The following is a 22,461-nucleotide window of genomic DNA, read 5'->3' as shown; positions in this document are numbered from 1 at the left end:
TCCCTCAGAATTCCTTTTTATCCTTCATCCTATTTCAGTCGCCTGGATTATGTTGTTCCTTGGAGTCTGTATGACTGAAAATTTGAGCAAGTTCTGTTTAACATTAGCAGTGGGCTGATAGATAAAAGTCATTGACCCTGATAAGTTTCTTGATGGTGATTTTTAGATTTGAGTAAAGCAAAATAAAGGCAAGGTTCTTCATAGATCTGGAATGTAAAAGGATTATTTGAGACTCTTAACTTTAGATTTGGTGACTAGAAGCAAAATACAAAGTTGCGTGAAAACGAATTGCCCCGGAAAATACCCGCAGTACATTTGTCATGATTCTAGACTATTAACCGTGAAGGTGTCGCTTCTGCTCTTTCGTCCCGATTTTCAAACATAAAAACCATTTCAGTGATAGTTTTCCCATTAAGACAGTCTGAATGAAGCCTTACATCAAAGTTGCCAATGATTAATCGGATATCACTTTATCCCCAAACAGCACTTTCACTGTGTTTGACTCTAGGCTTCCAAGCAATCTGAATCTTCTTGTCCTTTATAGGAGCTGCAGCTTCAAACTTGAAAAAGATGATTCAAAAGCAAATGATTGAACACACTGAACAACAATAGTTTCCCAAGTTAATACTTTAATTTGGTTAATTCTCAAATTTTACTTTAAGCATTTAAACCTTATCAACGCATCAATCTGACTTACAATTGAGATTTTTGTGCCATGAATTTCTTGGATTGCGGCACAGCAGTTAGCCTCACAGCATGAAGGACCCTGGTTCAAGTCCCGCAACTTTTCTGTGTGGAGTTTGCATGTTTTCCCTGTGTCCGCGTGAGTTTCCTCCGGGTGCCTCCCACAATCCAAATACATACGGGAGGTTAATTGGGAAAATCGCTCTGTGTGAGTTGTTTGTCTGTATATGCGTCCCTGCGATTGGCTGGCGACCAGTCTAGGGTATAATGCCCAATGACAGTTGGGATAGGTTCCAGCTTCCCCCACGGTGCTAAGTGTAGGATAATGGAAGGCATTGGATGGATGGACTTTCTTATGTTTGCCTGCAGGCCGAACCTGACACTTTACTTCCCTCTAGTGGAACTATGACATAATTACCAGTCATCCAGTCCAGCATGACAAAGAGCAGCAAAGTCCAATCACACATTTGTCAGGATTTGTTATTTAGTTGTCGCTGGAGATAAACAGTCACAGCTGGAAATTAATGTTGCATTCACAAGGGTCCCAGCTCCAACTGTGGATAATATCTTAAAAAAACGCAGCACTTGTCTTCTCTGCAGTCAAATGATCCAAATCCAACGGATTGGTCCGCTGCTGCTTCAGTCCTCATCACTGCCCAACTCTAGAGGGTCGAAGTCGGGGTCGTCCTCTAAATCCAGGTCTTCAATGTCCTGGAACAGTGACTCGTCCACTTCCACATTGTTTCCAGCTGCGTACGGAGAAAACAGACATGTTATGAGATTAAAATTAATTTAAAAAAATGTAATCCTTTAAATCACAGTGGGTACAAAAGAAAAAGAGAATATCCACGTTGTGATAGTAGTGTCTCTGAAGATACAAACAATTTATAATTATCAATTCTTTACCGTCTTCGAGGAACTGAATATCTGATGTGTCAAGGTTGTGATCTCTCTCAAACAGCTGTTTTCCTGGGAGAACAGATGACATTTTCTGAAGTCAGTAGACCTGCATTATTGAATTTTGGCAGGCAAACGTCACCTGGGAGCAGAGTTTACCTGTGAGCTTGGGTTTTCCTGTTTGCTCCTCCTCTTTCTGCTTTTTTCTCCTCAGCTCAGCCATCTCTAGCTCAAACTTGGCTTTCCACGCTAGAAAGTTCTCAATGGTTACCACGGTGCCCTGGAACGCCACCTGTCAATCACAGGCACGTTTTTCATCACAAGACTAGGGAGAACCGCTTTTATTAAAACTTAAGATATCATGACTGTGTCATGACATTTAATGGAAGTATGAAAGATGCTAGGTCTTTCTTGGACCTTCTCTGCCTCCTCTGCCTCCCTCTCCTTCCGCTGCTTTTCCTCTTCGCGTCTGGTCTTCATCAGGTCCACGATTTCATTGAGCTTCTCCTGCACGGCCGTCACCAGAGTGAAAATCATCACCATGCCTAGGTTTTCTTCCGCCTGCCAAAAAGATAAATCATTAAAACCAACCGCCGTTTCAAACCGGAACTGTTTATCATCACTCCCAGGCTCTTTATGTGAATTCTGGAATTCACAGTCAGTATTTAAGTGGGTTGCGCTGGTCCCTGGGATGCATCGACAAATGACTTTCCGCTGACCATTTCATAACTTTGTTGTGAAACCTGCTTAAATGTGTCTCACTGGTTAGAAATAATGTGGTCTGCCATCGTGACTCAGGTGTGTTACCTCCTGAATTCGGTACAGTTGATTTGCGTTCAGATTTTTACGTATCCATTTTCAAAATACAAGGGATCAATTTTTTTTACACAAATCAATTATTATACCATGTGGCAAAAATTCTGGGATTTCTCATGTCAACCGACAGGACATCATCTCCTAGATGCTCATTTTGTTTGTAACATAAAAACAGGACATTTCAACATAAATTGTCATGTTGATATTTTCTTGAGTTGTTGAGTGTTGGATTTTAATATCAACCTGACTTAAATTTGTAACAAAGATATTAAGCTTAAGAAGTCCCATATCTAATTATTTTATCCGCTGAGCGTAGTTATGCTAGTTCTTTAAATGATATTTTTCATAACCTGGTTTAGATCTGAATTTGGTTACATACAAAAACCCAATACATTTCACTTTTAGCTCAAATTCACTTACAAAATATTGCAATTTAGGCATTTGAAGATCATTCTAATTGATAATATCCATTGATACTTTGGTCCGAGTAATCTAGATTTATTATAACACCGTGTGACTGAGAACCTACTTGGTTCCAGCTGTAAAAGTGTTTGAATTAAAATCAAGACCATATTTGTTGTGTTAGGATCAATATATCAAAACACAATCAAGTACAGATTCTGTACTCTTCCTGAAGCTTTTGTGTGCATTGAAAACAAAAACTAATTAATGTTTGTATTAAATTATAAACTTGAAGTTGTGATACCTGACTGAGGTGACAAATTACAATTGATAAAGGATGCACAGGGATATAACATTTCAAATGGAGTTCTCTTTTGGCAAATAAAAGCTACATCAGTAAATAAATTCCAACGGAGGGTCAACAATAGATATCTGAAAGATGGTTCTGCAGAGCCCAGCCGGACAGACCTGTTGCTGAAGCAGGTTGAGGATATCCTCAGCATCGCTGTCCTCCAGGTTCTCCTGCGAGTGGATCTCCCACAGTGGTGCCTCATCTGGGTATTTTTCTACATATGTGAACTTTAACGTTGCTTCTACAGCTGCAAGGGGAAAACAAAAACAAAAACTGAAAATCTACAATCACACTCTGATGTTTATTGGGAAAACCAGTTATATAGATCCACCTGTGTCCTTTAATAGTTTGTCAGGAACAAAAGCTGAGACACACGTTGTTGTGAAAATGTATGTGCTCATGTGCTCTTCTGTTTTTTGTCACAGATGAGAGGGCTTAAACAAATTTTTATAGCGAAATCTAAAGAAAATACAACAGGTGATTTTAAGTGATAATTACTTTTACTGAGGGTAAAAAGTTTTCATAACCAATCTGGCACTGCATGAAAAATTCTCCCGTGAACCCGATGGTTGAGCTGGTTGAGCTATGCGCTTATGATAACTTGCATTGAGTCTATCACATATTCCAAATAATGTAATTTATGATAAGCTGTAGTTTTGGCCTTAGACCTCTCCTATAGCTCCTATTTTTCCCAGGACTTTCTTACTGTAGAATCATGAACACTTATCTTAGCCAGGACAAATGCTGCCTGCAGTACTATAGATGTTATGTTGGGTTCTTTTATGGACTTTTAGGAGTCCTTTAGGTAGTCTGAACACTGATGATATCTTTCTGCAAACTTCACGACAAGTTAGACTTAAGTCTTTTCTTGATTCTTCAGGCCTGGCAGAAGACAAAGTGCAATTAATTAAATTGAACTAAGCGTCCCAAAAATGCAGCCTTAGGGGGCTCAGGCCAGTATCTCCCTGAGCTGGTCCCAAGCCCGGACAAAGGCAGAGGGTGATGTCAGGAAGGGCATCTGGTGTAGAACTTGTGCCCAAACCCATCCATCCATCTATCTATCCTTCCGCTGCTCATCTGGAATCAGGTGGGGGCAGCAGGCCAGAGCAGTGACACCCAGATCCCCTCTCCTCTGCGACATGGCCTAGATGTTCTGGGGGACCCCAAGGTGTTCCCAGGTCAGCCTAGACTATTATGCCTGAACATAGTGTTTGTTATGGACACGAGCACAGACGTCCACAGTTGGGTCCAGGAAGGGCCCCGGTGACCTGCGTCCAGCCAAGGGAAATTAGGTCCAAAGTCTTTATTCTTCATCGGTGGTCTTCTGAGCCACGCTTTGTCTGGTCCCTCACCTGGGACCTGTTTGCCTTGGGTAACCCTTCTGAGGACATAAAGCCCCGAACAACATAGCTCCCAGGATCACTGAGACGTGCAAACCCCTCCACCACGGTAAGGTGGCAGCTCAAGGGGGGGCATGTCAAAACCAAATATGGGAATCAAACCTAAGACTCTCATACCTGATTGGTTGAGGCCCGGGTTAACAACCACCGCCATTGGTGGTGATAACCAACAGGGTACCAGTGGAAATTGGGCTACTGTGGGTCACAGAAGGAGAGGAGGAAGGTGTGTTTGAAAGCAGAGAGAGAAGAGGAGAGGCAAGAGTCTGGGACTGAGAGTAGGGACTTCGAATATTGGGACGATAACAGGAAAAGGCAGAGAGTTGGTTGACATGATGCAGAGAAGGATGTCCAGGAGACCAGGTGGAAAGGTGTAAGGCTAGAAGCAGGTTTTAGGTGGTACTATCATGGTACTGACAGGATGAGAAATGTAGTAGGACTTGTCTTAAAGTAGGATTTGGGGAGTAATGTTCTGGAGTTGAAAAGAATGTGAGATAGACTTATGAGTCTGAAATTGGAAATTGAGAAGATTGAGAGACAGTGAGAAGGTGCCTGAAGAATGGAGAAGTGTGATGGTGTCCATTTTCAAGAGTAAGGGGGATCTGCAGAATTGCGGCAACTATAGAGGGATAAAGTTGATGAGCCATACAATGAAGTTATGGGTAAGAGCAGTGGAAACTAGACAGAGCAGAAGTCAGCATTTGTGAGCAGCAGCATGGCTTCATGCCTAGAAAGAGTACTAAAGATGCAGTACTTGCTTTGGGAATGCTAATAGAGAAGTACAGAGAAGGTCAGAGGGAGCTGCATTGCACTTTTGTAGACGCAGAAAAAGCATACATAGTGAATATATTGGTAGACGGATGCTGGAATTGGAGTTGCCTGGCAGGAGGTCTAAAGAAAGACCAAAAAGAAGATTTACAGATGTAGTGAGAGAGGATATGAAGTTACTTGGTGTGAGAGAGGAGGATACAGAGAATCGGATTAGATGGAGAAGGTCGATTCGCTGTGGTGACCCCTGAAGGGAAAAACCAAAAGGAATAGAGGACGAAGCTTCCCCAAAAATGTGGTTAATCACAGTTGATTAATGATCAGGTGGTTAGATTGGTTGTCATGGAACCAAAGCATTCCTGGTTTAATTCCCAAACCCCTTGCCTGTCAAAGGGTTGTTGAGTGAGACACTGAACCATTACATTTCACTGATGTTGTGCTGCATGCATAAATGAATGTGACAAAATAAAGGGCTTTCTTGTTTTTCTTATAAGACTGATTAATCACACTTTTTCCCCTCAATGAATGAAAATTCCATTTAAAACCTGCCTCTTGTATCTATGTGTTATCTTTGTGAGATATTAACATTTTTCTGGTTATATTAACTATCTGAGGGTGATAAAAAAAAGCAAAAACAGAATAAATCTCTGAGGGAGCACTGACTTTTTTCACAGGACTGTAGTTACAGCACATTATAATCATCATACTCACTTTCACCATTTTCTCCTGCATCTGATGTCACAGTGATGCTGAAACAGATGGGATCTTCTGAAAGCACTGGAGACACAGAGAGTTTCATAACATTAACTAACTATGAATCACTTTATCATCATTATATTACAATTATATCTAATTGAAAGTCAAAGGTCAGATCTAATAACGAAGATGCTAACAGTTTAGCACAGTGGTAAACTGTGCTAAACTGAGCAGTGAACAGCAGTGTACAGAAACCCAACTGTACAATGGGATTTTTAGTATCTATATTTCCTTTTTTTTGTTTTTAAGCAGGATTTGATACTGACAATAGCCTGAACTGACAGTGAGACAGAAAAAAAGCCAAAGTTGCAAATGTCACCTCAACTTTAGCCTTAACGTCACATAAATAGCAGCCGTCAGCTAACTAACGTGTGTTTGCTAGCAAGCTACTGCGCTCCGAGCGCACAGATACTATCAAGTCTCACCTGTGAAGGAGTCCGGATATATGGATTCTATAGCTTCTAGTTCATTCCTTTGCTCTTCTGCGTAGTCCGTCATTTTTTTTATTTTTTGTTTTTTTTTTTATAGAGGAGCAGGTTACCTGGTTAGAAAACTCATACCCGCTACACCGGCGCTAACACACACATAGTCACACACAGAGGCGGTTCCGCGCTGCGGCTTCGCTAGCGCGATGAACGATCACATCGTCGCTCGAACAGACTCGGACACTAACGTTTTTCATATGTTTTAAACAATCAATACATTGATTTATACACGTAAATGTTATCACTTCTGAAAATATAAAACCTTAAATATTTCTGTATTGATAATAACCGCTCCCGGTCAACGTGATCCGAGTGTCAGAGAAATGTCTTCATTTTTCTGATATCCATTATTTCTGCCTGCAAACATTTTTTCCTCTCTTAAACTTTATTGTATAAAATAAGAACACGCTAAAAATTTAGAACTATCATACAATGTACGGGCAAGATCTCTCTCTCTCACTCACACACACACATATATCTACAGATATAGATATATATACATGCACACACACACATATGTATGCATATATATATACTATATACTTTTTACTTTGACCTGAGCTATTATAATAATTGCTAATGTCACTGACAGGCTGACAGATGAGGTTAGATAGGAATCATCTGACACTGTGATCTGTAGCAGGAGCAGGTGGAGGAGCATCAAGATCAGGGGCCACAAACTCGCGGTCCGCGGGCCGATTGCAGCCCACAGGATGATAGTTTGTGGCCCTTGCCTTTACATACATACATATCAAACTCCGCACTAACATTAAACTTTCATATTAAGGCGGGAAGCAACAAACTATAGTCCCATGGGTCGTGAGTTGGAGACCCCTGATCTAGGGAGTTGGGGGTATGCCCTGGAAAGGGGAATGAAGATCAGCTGTAGCAAGATAGAATTCACGTGTATGTATGAGAGGGAGTCAACTGGAACGATGAGGATGCAGAGAGTAGTGAAGAAGGTGAAGGATTTTAAGTAGCTAGGGTCAACAGTCCAGAGCAATGGAGAGGGCAGGAAAGAGCTGATGAAATGTGTGCAAACAGGTTGTAATAGCTGGAGAAAAGTGTCAATAAGTGCTGTCTGGTTTAGAGTCAGTGGCATGGAGGAAAACACAGGAGGCAGAGCCGGAGGTAGCAAAGCTGAGGATGTTGAGGTTCTCCATGCGAGTGACAGTTAGGGTAAAGACAAGACCATTTGTTCACTTTTCCTTTTTTTTCCACGATGAGCACAAATATTGTACATTCGCGTAAACACTACATTCAATTTCAATCGAGGTCTCAACCCCAGTTAGTTTAAAGATGCCAGACACAAGTACGCCCCCACTAGACCCCGTTCGCAAACACTGTCCCAATCTTAAATGCGTCTATTGTTATCATTTTAAATTTTAGAGTTGAACAGCTCTGAAAAGTGTTTGAAATGTTTTGATCTGCACAAAACTGGTTGTTACCATCTACTCACTCAAGCTATTGTCATGATCACTGGCTCCTTCATGTTAATAGCAAAAACAAACATAAACAAAAAAATAATAATTTTGCTGACTTTATGGTTAAACATTTGTAAAATGACTAAAGTCTAAAGGATGATGTTGCTGTGTCTACAGAGAAACGATGAGTGTGTTAAGGCAAGGACTGTGAAATGGCATTTTAAAACCCTGAATACTTTATTTAAAATATGCATACATAACATTTCTCCTACAGAACAATACAGAACGGTACAGTCACTTTCGAAATAACATTTAAAATGTCAAAAGGTTTCTGGCAGAAATTACCCGCAAGCAAACAAAGTTCCTACTTTGGCTTCGTACAGCAACAAGAGAACAGAAAAGAAGCCTGAAATACTGAAGAAGCAAAGAAATTTGCAGTAGCAGAAAACTACATCAGCACATCTGTGGTCGACACAAGTGTGGGTGACATCTAAAGAGTGTGTGTGTGTGTGTGTGTGTGTGTGTAGTATCGATGGAGGAGCTGAAGCTGGTGGTGGCTGCATCAGTGCTGCTTGTTCAGAGACCCGGGCATCCCACACTCAGGAGAGTGAGGGAATTTTTGTTTCTCCATTCTTAAGAAACCGAATCTGTAAAAGCATTTAGGGGAAAAAAGAAATATCACATAGGAAGAAGGCTGCAATGCAATTTCAGCCACACTGCAAGTATTTTAACACTACTTCAGAGGGAACGGATATAAACTTTATATATTTTACAACAAAAGTGCAGCCAGGAGGAACGGATACTTTTATCTTCTTTTACATTTTGGGAAGTTAAAAAACAAAAAAACCCTGAAACACTCCTGCTATTCCCACATAGCCTCATAATACATGCCGTGACATACAATTATGCAGCACATATTACATAGAACATCATAACCTTTTGGAAACACTGTGTACAAGGTATTAATATCTTTGTTACACTGTACAAATGCTTTGTACACTGTCCTCTCAGCTCAATGATGTGTGTGTCAAACTTAAAATTCCAGGTCTGGTTGATATGCTTTCAGTTTTGTGTTGTTTTTTAAAACCATCATCATATGCCATAAGGGGACCCCATTCGACAATAGACCAACCTAAAAAGTATTGCGCGTATCCTCTGTTGTGTGATTTAGACACATTGATACACTGAATGGTGTGTGTTCCTGTGTGTCAATACATTTCCAAAAACACAGGCACTCTTTTGCCAGTTCAGGTGCTGAAGTCTTCAATAGAAATCAAAACCTTCAATGGGGCTGGAGTCTGACATTCTCCCCTCACAGTAGTTGAGTTTCCACCCAGTGGTTTCCATTGTCATTATCAATTTGAAGTTTAAAAAAAAAAAAAAAAGGCTTTAACACTTGGAGGCTTTAACACCTGCCTTATATTAAAAAAAAAAGAGTTAATGCACTTCAGTGAATAAGGAGGGAAGCAGTGAGTGTTTTACCCATAAAATGCAAAAAGCTCACGGTCACAAGTGATTTAAATGTGAGCTGATGTGGATCATTTAAATCTGAGGCCAAAAAGGGTTAGAAGAAATTATTATTTCAGTAACCCAAGATCATCTTTGAGTATTATCTTAATACAAAAATAGGACATCAACACCTCAATTGGTAACATTTCAAAACATATACATATGGTTAACAAAAATGACTAGAAATATGTTTGAAGATATTCTTGAATTAAGGCTGAATGATGGAAAACATTTGGATGGAAACCCGACTAAAATGAAACGGTGTAAAAATAAAAACATTTTAAAATGCATATTTTTGTTTACTTTGTTTTTTAGGGCACCACATGGCATAAAGACATGGGAGTATCTCTTTCAAAAATACAGCTGGTTTTGTAAAAGATAAAAAAAAAGCAAATAGGTAAATATTAAACCATAAGCATGTTACAGCTGAAGCAGAAATCACAAAAATGCAGGATGTAATAGCAAGAGGGCTACGGTCAAACAATAACACAGGCTTAAGAGCCAAGAAAGGGAAAAAAAATGAAGGCATGAAAGAATCTGGACACATGAAAAAGGGGGCGCTAGTTCTAGGAAATCTGAAGGTTTGAATTCATCAACCGCTTGATGTCAGAAGGCAGCTGAACATCCAAGTGGCAGCAAGTCTGACAACGAGTTTCCAACATAAACCATCATGTGTAATCCCGTGCAACGGTTTCATTGAATACTTTTCTTATTGTTATCATAAGCAAGGGAAATTGAACTATAAAATCTATTTTGTATTTAAAAAAAAAACCAAAACAATAGAACATGGAATTAAAATTGTAGTTAAAAGACCTGACCAGGTGTTACATCCATTAAGCTTCCTGCAGTTAGAATCTCTTTCAAAGGTTGCGGAAGTAAAAGAAAGAAAGAAAAGAACATGAGCGGCACGGACTTGGGACTGAGGAACACTAGCACACACTCACACATAAATCGGCCAGACGCCGCTCCATTACAAATCAATAAATTATGTTGCTGACGATAAATAAGAGGATGTGGGTGGTCCTGGACGGTGGTGATGGATCCGGACGTGAGGAGGTCCTGGGGCCCGGTGTCACCTGTTCGAGTCTCAAATCTCTGTGACGGGATGTCCCTTCCCCAAGGTAACAGCTGCCCATTCACCAAAGCTTTCCTCCCCTCACCCTTTCAAGTGTCAACAGATTCTCAGTGCTCCTCCACTTCATGGCAGCAGCGGATCATCAGCTATCCATGCTGGAACATTCTGTAAACACGAGCAAGATTGGGGGGGTCAGCACATGCTTCTTGACTTGCAGTCAAAGTTGCAAAGACTGCACGCTGGACACATACATGCACGCATGCACGCACACCATATGGCGAATACTTGTTTTAGGGTAATCCCCACATTTCACAAATGTTTAGTTACTTGTATTTGTGCGAAATGTTTTCTGAAATGTTGGCCTCTGTATGAATACTATAAAATCACAAGGCTTCAAAACACCACTCAAGTGTTAGTGAATCTTAGTTCAATTACTTTGATTTAACGCCAGTTATGTTCAGAAGTTTAATATTGATGAAGTTCAATCCTCCCAATTAAAGTACAACATTTTCAGGGTTTACACCATACAATTTTGAGAAACACATCAACACCTCAGTAATTATGGAGGCTCTGAAGACATGTGACAAAGCCACTGTGGCTAAGAAAACGGCACATGTTAACTCTGAAACTACTATTACAAACAACAATTTCTTTTTTGATATGTAATGATGAGGTTTCACGACTGATTCATCTCTTACCAACAACTTTATGTGAGAAGTTCTTAGAGATTGTTTTTTTGAACATAAATGTTTTAAAGGTTTTCACGTTTCTTGTGTGTTCATTTTCGGTTAAGGTTTTACCATAACTATAGGTTTATTATACACATTTTACCATAGAAATGATATATCTTCTCTATTTAACACACTAACATTAAAAATAATCCTAATTCCACCTCACATATTCCAGTGGTGTAGCTACAACTCTCCTGTCTCCCTCTACGGTTTATTTTGTTTCAGTAATTCACAATTCTCGTTGGTAGTAAAGTCTCAAAGACAAATATAGCTTTTGACTTTTCCCTAACCCCCTAAGAGATACATCAGTAGAGGCAAAGAAAATTATTCAGTTATTAGAAACTGCCACAGGTATGCATTGAGTAGTCTTGCTGTAAATTGAATATACCGGTACTCACACTAGTGACCAGCAGATTTATACCTCTCAGTACTAAAAAGACAGCGCTATGCACAATTCTTCTTACCATTGAGCCCCTCTGCCTCCTGAACATCCAGGAAAGGGGCTGGTCCCCATATTCGGACGGTGCCGTCGTCTGACGCACTTGCCAGCAGCCCGGGAAGGACGGGGTTCCAACTCACACAATTAACTGTGCGGGTGTGACCAGTCAGCTCTGCGATGGGCAGCTCACTGCGACGGTGCCAGATGTAAACTTTGTGGTCTGCTTGGAAACACAGGAAGTTCAGGCAGCTCTGATTCAAAGGGAATCTTCTTCTATTATACATGTGAAATCGTGTATTTTAATTCTTCAGTGATCATGAAAAAAGAAATGGAGCTTGCCTTCACTGCCACTAGCAATAAAGTCTTCATTGTGGCCTCCAAAGCAGGAGTGGATGGTGTAGAAGCCTTGTGTCACCCCTTGGTACTTCCTCACCAGAACCCTATCCTGCAAATCCCAAAGGTGCACTCCCTGCACACAGGTTTGAAAACACATAGACTGAGAGTTAAAAAATAAATATGATATAAGCAAACCGGAGTTCAAATCAGCATGTGTTGTGATGTGAAATAATGGAAAGAACAAAACACTCACCTGAGTTGCAACATTGAGCAGGGCTAACCTTCCATTCTTAGACACAGTGAAAGACATGATGGGATGGTCCTCCTGCACTCTGTAACAGATAATAGATGAGCATTGCCAGTACTTCAAAAAACAAACCAACCAACAAACAAGCAAACAAAAAAAGAGGAATGGCACTCACTGTTTAAACAGAAAACTTAATACTACATAATGTACACTTGATTTTGTCCTTTTTGCTGTTCAACCAGGCCGGGTGGTCAAAAAGCATTTTTACCTAATTGGATCAATGATCGGTCAAAAGTGGACCATGAGTGCATTCTAATTGGCCAACAGGGACATTCAGTGGCTAACAATGTCTATTAGAGGTCAGTATAGGCTGTAGGATGTTTTGTGACTTACATATTTCTATCTGTCAGGTCCTCAAAGTTGTATCCTCGAATGCGTTGGTGGGTGTCAGATGCGAGGACGGTCCGGCTGTCACTCAAGCACCACAGGCACTGCACCCGAACTCCTTCCCATGAGTCCAGTAGGTTACCGTCCAAGTCCTAACAGACAGTGAAACATCACTAATATTTTTCGAAAAATTCAATGGTATTTTTTCCTTACTATTTCCTTCTTTGTAACTTATTTAATTCTATCAGTTGAAAAGCTGAGGCAAACTGGGTTATTACACTTGAGTGCGGTGGTGGTTCTGATTCTTTACTTGCCAGCAGAACATTTGTGAGAGATCAAGACTTGAATTTGACAAGGTACAATGGGACGATTAAGATGAGGTTCTGTGAACACACCTCTCGAAGAATCACACAAGTGTGTTAGTGAAATTAGCTGTCTAGACTGAGGTAATGGTATATGAGAAGGTTCTGGAGTAGATAGGCCTGTGCAGAGAGAAGTGATTGAGGTTATTGTACGTGGCTTTGTGGTGAGGGCACTTTTGGTTGGCATAGAAAATTTACCAAGGGATGTCAAAGTTACACCTTCTTGACTAACATGACACAGGAGTTTATAGGCGGGCTGAGCCCTGTCAAAAGGACACTTTAGCTCGTAAAAGTTAAGCGTTATTCTGACTAAAAGACTGAAAAGAAATAGGTATTTTAATGAAAATACCCATAATACCACATAGTTACTATTGGCAGATAACCCTTTCTTTATTGACATGACGTTCTGGGCCTTGTGGCCTTTATTTCTAAAACCAGTTATGTGGACTTTGTTAAATGCAGTAAAAAAACAAGATGCGTGACTCATAAGTTATAAAGAAGTCTCCTGACTAAGAATTGGAACATTGTGTACAGTTTAGGTAATGTTGTGATGTAATCTATATTTATATTAATATTTGGGTCAAAGGATATGGTGGTGCATTTTCCCTTTAAGTATTTAAAAGTAAATAAAATAATTCTAAAAGTCATTCACGTGTTTGGGTATTTATAAATCAAGGCTTTCTGTACAAGAGAAAGGTATTTGAATTGTTGCTATATGGTCAGGATCCTGTAACAACCAGAATGCACTGGGCTTGTTGTCTTCCAATGCCATAAATAGTTTGCCATTTTTGGTAACTTACCCCAGGCCGAATCCTCCCCTCTCCGATTTAGCTCTCAGTAGAAAAAAGGAGACTGGCTGACTGGAAAAAGATAGTATGGATGTTCTAGCATCTTAAGGGGAAGGTAAGTGGCCTTGGTTATTTTTTGTGTCACCTGAATCTGACAGGCAAGAGAAAAGCTCTGGGTGCAGGCCGTGCCTGTATTTTCTCATGCTTCTACCCAAATTGTACTGATATTTGAAGAAGAGCCATGATAATTTTACTCAATGAAATATGGGTCTGTGGCTGGTTAATATGGTAAGATACATGGCAGCCTTTAATTACTAGAGAAGATGACAAAGTTAAGCCCTTTCTGAACATTAAAGTTTAATAATTGGTGGTCTGCTTGAGAACTATTAAGGAAAACTAATATTTGAAATATGAGACTCTTTTCCACAAGTACATGAATACAAACGAAAAATAGCCACCACTTGAACGATTATTTTTTCCTTTTTTCTGCTGTTAAAAGAGTTCAATTCCCTTATTCGACTGAATCAAACCTAGAAACACTGACGGCCGTTGTATGTTGATTTGAGCAAAACAACCTGCTTGGTATGTTGATATAGCTTACAAGTTTAAGACTAGACTTGTTCTACTTACAGTAAAATAGCCTAACTGCTCTACAACTTTGATTAGCTTGCCATTTTAATGTCTCTTCTCTGCATTTATTTGTGAATAAAGTCATCGTAGGACAGTTTGACTGGCAGAACTGACAGCCCAGCCCTTCCAATAAGTACGGCCTGTGTGTTATGTAAATGTGGGCTGAGTGTGTGGGCATTGACAGCACAGAGTGTTTGTTGAGAAAGATACTCACACACTGGTAAAACTGGCCCCTCTGGCCACCTGTGATGAAGCGTTTACCATCTGGATTCCAGGCCACACTGGTCAGGCTATCCTCATGAGACTGACTCATTTTTGTTCGCAGCTCTCCCGTCTACGCAGTGGAGATGACAACGGAGCATCAAACACTGCAACAAACTGACTTCAAGGTCTCAGTGGCTCATACAAGTGTGATTGAGACTAAATGTAATGAGAACACACTGTCTGCACTGACACATGGGTTGCTGCTGTTGAGGCATGAAGCTGCACCTGTCATTTCTCAATGGGGGTCAAACATTGTGACTCATCTAATGCTCACCATGTGAACCCTACCATTGTGGGTTTTTTCTTGAGCGCTTAAATAATGATTTGATTAATTGCTGACTATATAATCTATTGGCAACTGGTGTCGTGGTTATAAGAATAAACAGTTTCAATTTTCAAGACTTTGGAATGAAGTCTCACAGTGGTGGTCAAGAGGAAAATCTCCATTCCATGGAGGGAAAAAAAAATTCTATCTATAAAATGATATACCCTAATTATGAGAGCAGAAAGGTTGACGTAATTAAATAATGCTGAAACCTTTGATTGTTTAAACTGAGTTACGATGATAAAATCATTATTTCTTTTTTTTTTTTTCTTTACATTTATGACTTCAAATGGGATTATTTTTTTAGTCTGGGCTAAATATTTTTTTGTTTTACGATCTTTCTTGATTAGGACTCCCACAAAAGTTAATTAAAATTCAGACTACTTTAAGAATGCAGCATAATTAGCTAACATGCATGTGTTTTTTAGTCTTTTGGCAAGCACCTGCACATTCCACAACCACAGTTCAGAGCAGTCATCAGGACCACAGGCTATCAGGTAGGCATCGTCAGGGCTCCATGCCAAATAAGACACGCCATATGCATGCCCCTCCAGAGTCTTCATCAGCTTCAAGTGGCGGGTTTCCTGGCAACCAACAGAGAACACATGGATTGCAATTTGGACATGAAAATACAAACATTTTACTAACTGTAAAATGCGATTGGTTGTCATAAATTATTAGCTACCGTGTCAACGTGCCACAAAATGACTGTGGTGTCTTTGGAGCCAGTTGCTAATTTGGTGCCGTCGTTTGAGAACTTGCAGAACCAGACTTCATTGCAGTGCTCAGTAAGAATCTGCTGAGTATAGCAGGGGAACTGTTTCCTGTGAGTTAAACACAAAGATTCAAAGTTGCTTCATAAAACCTGACTGGATATACTGGTTTAAGAAAAAAAAAAGTTGGCTGATTATTGTATGAATGGTTACATATTAAAATATCAGATTTTCTGGTGGTGACTTAAGTAAATCATTTGCATTTCATCCAGTGAAGGGTTACCGGCTGCAGGCATGGTCTAGCAGCAGGGACACCGAGTCGAGTCCACTGTCTAACTTTGTGTTGTGGTAAAGGCAGCGCTCCCTCTGCAGCTCCACTGCCTGCTTCAGCAGAGTCTGGAGACGACGAGGGGGGAGCATCACAGATGGGGGCAGGTATGCTGCAGAGACACAGGACTAAAGTGACCAAGTAGTAAAAAAAATACTGTGTGAATCAACAAACATGGCGGTAAAGAAGGTAATTTTCCTTAAATATACCGTATATTCCGGACTATAGAGCGCACCTTTATATAGGCCGTACCAACTAATTTTTAAAAGAAAAAAGAAATTGGACATAAATAAGCCACACTTGTCTATAAGCTGTCGGTGCCCCCGTTGAAACATGAGATATCAACGGACCAAGATGTTACGGGAAAGATTTTTTTGAAAACTTTAAATTAAATAAATGACAGTAACATCTACCGGTTTATAATGCAAATGCTTTTTTTCAGAACAGATGCCAAACTTGGATACAACAACTCTAATTCTTTCTTTGACAGCCAGACTGATCACTTTCATTAGCCGCATCAAATGCATTTCTGCACATCTTTTTCATAATGGGAATGTGTGCAGTAAGTGCAAAATGGCTCATCTTAATCTAAACCCGAGCTGTGTTTTGTTATTGGACTCCTGTGCTCATCACGGATTGTCCATATCAACACCATGATCAGGCATAAAGGTGTCCATATGTGCACTTAACACCAAAACACAGTTCTCTGATTGACCTTGTAGTTATAGTTCTGGAATTGCGGCCGCAAGGCGGTCGGCGCCTGTCCCGCGGGAACCCTCGAGCCCGCTGGTGGACTCCAGTGGTGAAGGGTGCCGTCAAACTCAAGGAGTCCTATTGCGCCTTTCTGGCCTGTGGGGCTCAGAAGGCAGCTGACAGGTACCGACTGGCCAAGCGGCATGCTTCCTATGAGGAAGCAGAGCCGTGGGACTCTGGAGCAGACACACCTATATCCGGTGCTGAAGTTGCTGAAGCAGTCAAAAAGCCGCTGGACTGCCGCTGGACTGGCACACCGAGGTGGCGATCCCCCTTTTTAAAAAGGGTGTGCTCCAACTACAGGGGGAATCACGCTCCTCAGCCCCCCTGGTAAGGTCTATTTGGTGGTGCTGGAGAAGAGGATCCGCCAGCTTGTGGAACCCCGGATTCAGGAGGAGCAGTGTGGTTTTCGCCCTGGTCATGGAGCACTGGACCAGCTCTATACCCTTGGCAGGGTCCTTGAGGGGGCATGGGAGTTTGCCCAACCATTCTACATGTGTTTTATGGACCTAGAGAAGGCATTCGACCGTGTACCGCGGGAAACCCTGGGGGGGGTTCTCCACAGAAGACCCTGGACATGGTGGAGAGACTATGTCTCAGGCTAGCCTGGGAAACACCTCGGGGTCTGAGAATAAAAATGCCCACATAGCCCCGTGGATAACTGAGTCCCTTTATTGGCTATGAAAGGATAAGGAAGACTAGATGGACTCTCTTGTTGCCAACTATTGTAAAACCACCACAGAGAAATGAAGTAAAAAAAACTTTTTTTACACAGTTGGTAAATGAAGACCCTGAGTTTTGCTAAATAAATGTGACAGATTGCTGGAGGATATTTTCTCTCACATTGTGTTAAAGGTGAGTGGTCAATTTGACATGCGGCATGGGATTACAATTAAAATCAATTATGCTAACTTCTTAATCCATTTGTCAAAGCCTATCCCCATGCTGCCCCTACAATTTAATGGTATTTGTTATTTGTCTTTTGAGATTTTGCTTTTGTTCTTAAACTGTTGACTCAGACACCTGACATGTATCCGGTGTTAAATTGTGTAACTGAGTAACTCCGGATTAATAAACTCTGCTTGTGGTGAAAACAGTTGTCTGATTTGAGAGCTAAAAATGGTTATGCCATGTAGGGAACTACTGCAGTATTGCAACACTAACACAATATGTAAACAGGAATCACCCACTGTGGTAATGCTTACATGTCAATACAAGGATACACGGTACAGCCTGAGGGGGAGTGTGAAGTGTGGGGGTCGTTGGGTATGAGTCAGGCAGCACTCACTCTGCAGCTTGTCCAACAGCTTTGTTCGGGAAGAGGTGCCTTTGCCTTCCCAGTCAGCTTTGGCTCGCAGATCCTCTGCATGGCTGCACATCAGATACCTTCAAAGCACAAACAAAAGTATGTAACAGTTTTACACGCAGGCTTGTCCACAAAGGCTGATTTAACACTTTGCCAGTGTTTAGCTGGCCCATTGAACTACTGGCCCATACAAAGGAAAAACAGCATTTCCTTTATATGGAAGGTTCCAGACAAACCAGTAGCTAATCACTTCAGCCTAAGTTCTGTGAATTCAGTTTCTAGTCACATGAATTACAGACCCGCTGAGAATGTGGATGCGCTCCGTGTTGTACTTCAATGGAGTGAGCTCGGCTCGGAGAACCTGCAGTGCCTCCAAGACCTTCCCATCCTCAAGGAACTCCAGGTATTTCTGCTGCAGTAGCAAGAACTTCATGCGCTGCAGATGTGGAAATAAGAGTGAAGACATAATGTATGATCTGCTATTTTTAACTCTCCAATACCCTATTAGCTCACATTGTTTGAATATATGGCTTCATGGCAAACAGCAACGCAAGAATTTCATTCAAAAGGGACACATTTCCTTATTGCGTGTATGTCATTAAACAAGAAGATTTCAACAAGAATTCCCCATGACCTGGATGACAGAGAACCTCCTCAGACATGTCAACAAATACTTTGAATCCTTGAAATAAGTGAGTCCTGTCAGTTACTTGCATTGAGTACAGATGGACCAATATAGAGCAGCCAGTTACTTCTTCCTAACGTCACTGTCTATTAAGTGTATGTAGTTGTACATGGTACTGAAGACAGTTTAATTTCTCAAGTCAAAAGTCACTGTGAATAGCATCGCTAAGTGCAAACACAGAAAAAATATATTTAGAATGACATAATATGGGCCTTCTAAATGTCTAAAAGTCACTTTACTTGTTTCTAAGCAAGTGTTTCATAAAACATGAAACACAATTTCAGGAATGTAGCAATGTCATGTTGCAAAATGTATGTAATACTAGTATGTATTGTAAGAGAAATGGCCATTATGTGTTCATATCCCTTTTCTTCTTAATCAAAGAAAACTGGTCAGACGAGGAAAAGTTGTGAGCTGAATTATATATTTATGATACAAAAAAGGATATGTATGATATACTTTTTATTTGTTATGTAAATGCAGAGCCAGCCTACCTACAATTTGCACAATTTTGTTGTAATTTACTCACACACACACACACACACACACACACACACACACACACACACACACACAATCTGATTCTGTAAAAAGCAGGATGTTAGACTTCTCAGAGCCACCTGAGCTTCTCTTCTGCTTTTAAAGAGGCACAGTTGTTTTGATTGTACAACTTCTGCTGGAAAAAAAAAATTGAATTCAACAATTCAACAGCCATGATTATGAAGTATGACAAAATCTTGAAATAAAATCAAATCTTTGTAGTTACAGTTAACAGTTAAGACAATTTATATTTCATTGTATTTCTTATTCTTCCTCCTTTCTACTATTATCTATTACTGTTATGTTTTTACTTGAAACTTTGGCACAACAATTTCCTTCGGGATAAATAAAATTGTTCTCATCTCTCATCTCATCTCATCTCAAAAGGGTGCTCAGAAAGACCAGACCTTGGTTGTAATGAAAAAAGTAATGGTCCTGAAGTACTTGGCCATCTACTAAGAAATAAAAATGTTACTCTGCAAAATGTTTTGAATTCATTAAATCTGAAAAGAAGGAACTGTAACTTTCATTGTGTTTAACAGATTTGGTCCCAGATGTCAAGGCTTCCTTATTGTCTGGTGTTTCATTATTGACAAAGATTCATGAGAACAGAGGTCGTTTCCACACGAAGAAATGCAGATGTTCAGCAACGGCCATATTAGAACGGAGGCTTTGGCTCCATTCATCTGTCTAAAGTCTTTGTGGGTCTGTGGTAATGATCTATAATGTAAATTGGTCAAAGTGTGTGTGTGTGTGTGTGTGTGTGCAGATATGTAACACTTACCACTATAGCACTTGGAGAATGCATCAATGCCTTCAGCTCATTCAAATCACTCTCAGCCTAAATCAGGATAGAAAGAGAAAAAGCTTTAAACCTTATAAATATTCCAGCAGTCATTTCAAACACTGAAACAGCTGTTCTTTTTTCCTCATTTGGCCTAAAAAAAACAAAATTCAAAACAGAGTGCTACTACAGAGGACTCCTGATCCAACCTTGTCCCATTCCCCTTCCATGACGTGATTGCGAAACTTGGTGGCAGAGGGATGCTCCAATCTGCAGCCCGACTCTTGCATCAGGAGGTCCACTGTCTGACTGTAAACAATGCACACAGGGGAGAGGGAAAATGATCAATTCACGTCCCAAGTGCTGACCGGGGAAGGCACTCATGATCAATTCATCGTGCGGCCAATGGGACGTGAACGCCTTGTCATGTGACCAACTGATCATTAACACGATTGTTTAAAATGATGATGATGAGGTTTCTTTCAACATGTAAAAAAAAGGTTGTCTCCTGTTGGGGTGATAGGTGATGCGTTCATGTTGTCGCACTTTAAAAAAAACAAATCAACCAAAGCAAAACAAGCCAAATCACGCCAACATCACGATCAAGGAAAGCGATGACATGTGAAAGTGACATCGTGATATTAATCGAGTTAAAAAGGCCCCCCTCTCCGGATAAATGTCAGTTTTGTGTGGATAAATATAGATTGCATTCACCTGCGGGGCCTGCAGCTGCCTAATATGTACTCATGGCGAATGACGTAAGAGCGCTGCTGGTAAACAAGAGGGCAACATCACCGGTTCTCTCGAGATTTGGAAACCCCAATAAATATGACGCTGTCATCACGACCCCGACGACCGCGGGGTGTTTGGGGGGAGTCAAACTGACTTACTTCAGTCCCAAATCGTTTAAATGTTGTCCTATGAGCCGGATGACATCCTCCTCGGACTGAGACAGACGCTTCTTCTTCTTCACGCCAGAGTTGGCGTCAGGGGAGCTGCTGCCGCTGCCGCCGCCGCCGCTGTTGTTGTTGTTGTTGTTGGACACCGGCTGGGCCGGAACTCCGTTGTTGTTGCTGCTGCTGCTACTGACAGTGTTTCCATTGTTGGTGACCGGGAGCAGTCCGTTGGAGTGGGGCACACCGGCGGAGGACGACTCGCCGTTCTGCGCGCCGTTTCGGCAGGACAGTTCCGACTCCAGGTCCTGTCCCGCGCCGTTAGCCTGCATGTTATCTACGGTCGGAAGGGCGACGTGACGCGATGGGGGTGGGGAGGAGGTGAAAAACACGCTGACAACAAAAACACGGGTGGACTTCGAAAGCACCGGTGCGGTCGCCGACAGGCCCACTGACCCAGATGCAGCCCCGAACTACCCCGTCCGTTCGTCCGTCCGTCCGTCCCCCCAACCTCCCTCCCCCTGCGGCCGAGTCGCTCGCTTCGCTTCGACCGTGACACAAACCGCGGGGTACGACTCGGAGGACGAAGAGCCGTCGGCCGGGGTTATGTCGACAACCGCATTTTGTCGAATTCGTCGTCTGTTGTCGGAGCCATACCGAGTGAGCAGTTGAGGTGTCGTTCGGAGCTTGTTATTGTTGCTCTCAGACAGCTGCAGCCCTGTTATGGACTTACGCAGTGACGTTGGCGGAAATTCCTTCACGTTGTCTCCCGCGCTGTGCGTCACCACTAGGGGGCGCACAGGAGCGTCTTCCAATCCAGTCTATTTAACTTCTTTTTTCCTCTACACATCCTGTATGGCCTGGAAACTGTTACAATGACCAAAAGACAGGAGGTGGAGCTAGAGGTCGCAGAGATGAAGACGTCGAGGGTCTCGTTGGGAGTGATCAGGATGGATAGGATCAGGAATTAGTCCATCAGAGGAACAGCATATGTTATTAGATGTTTTGGAGAGAGAGAGTTAGTTAGACAGATGCTGGAATTGGAGATGCCAGGCAGGAGGTTTCGAGGAAGACAAAAGAGAGGATTTATGGATGTCGTGAGAGAGGATATGAAGGTAGTTGGTGTGAGAGAGGAAGATACAGAGAATAGGGTTAGATGGAGAAAGTTGATTCGCTGTGGTGACCCCTGAAGGGAAAAGCTAAAAGGAGAAGAAGAAGAGGTGAAAACATACCTTTTCACCAAGCACTACCCCACTAATTGCACTTAGCCCTCAACCCCCACGGAAAAAAAAACGACAAAATGAATGTACATATATATATGGTTCTGAGATGGCTATTTGGTGGAGTGGTCAATTCTGACCTCCCACTACTTGGTACTTTGGATC

At 41.4% G+C, this 22,461-nt stretch overlaps 2 protein-coding genes across 2 annotated transcripts; both read right to left on the bottom strand.

Moving 5' to 3' along the window:
- Positions 1-609: 609 nt before the first annotated feature.
- On the bottom strand, positions 610-6,687 carry rwdd1 (RWD domain containing 1). Its single transcript, XM_086154858.1, has 7 exons — positions 6,498-6,687; positions 6,028-6,093; positions 3,268-3,398; positions 1,999-2,142; positions 1,741-1,873; positions 1,591-1,653; positions 610-1,433 (listed from the first exon to the last, which is right to left on the bottom strand). The coding sequence occupies exons 1-7, from the start codon at positions 6,568-6,570 to the stop codon at positions 1,324-1,326; spliced, it is 720 nt and encodes a 239-aa protein (XP_086010984.1). The 5' UTR covers positions 6,571-6,687; the 3' UTR covers positions 610-1,323.
- Positions 6,688-8,774: 2,087 nt separating this feature from the next.
- Positions 8,775-21,602, bottom strand: LOC147229400 (WD repeat-containing protein 26-like). Its single transcript, XM_086154852.1, has 14 exons — positions 21,074-21,602; positions 20,393-20,492; positions 20,184-20,240; positions 18,474-18,610; positions 18,157-18,254; positions 16,071-16,227; positions 15,760-15,898; positions 15,518-15,658; positions 14,700-14,819; positions 12,712-12,857; positions 12,325-12,403; positions 12,075-12,204; positions 11,761-11,955; positions 8,775-10,730 (listed from the first exon to the last, which is right to left on the bottom strand). Exons 1-14 carry the CDS (start codon positions 21,406-21,408, stop codon positions 10,708-10,710), a joined length of 1,857 nt encoding a protein of 618 aa, XP_086010978.1. The 5' UTR covers positions 21,409-21,602; the 3' UTR covers positions 8,775-10,707.
- Positions 21,603-22,461: the final 859 nt, after the last annotated feature.

The sequence above is a fragment of the Fistularia commersonii genome, chromosome 11, assembly GCF_037954325.1.
Source record: "Fistularia commersonii isolate RoL2024-O1a breed Wild chromosome 11, RoL_Fcom_v1.0, whole genome shotgun sequence".
Lineage (NCBI taxonomy): Eukaryota > Metazoa > Chordata > Actinopteri > Syngnathiformes > Fistulariidae > Fistularia > Fistularia commersonii.
The sequence above is the reverse complement of the archived record's forward strand: the minus strand, read 5'-3'. Positions and strand labels throughout refer to the sequence as shown.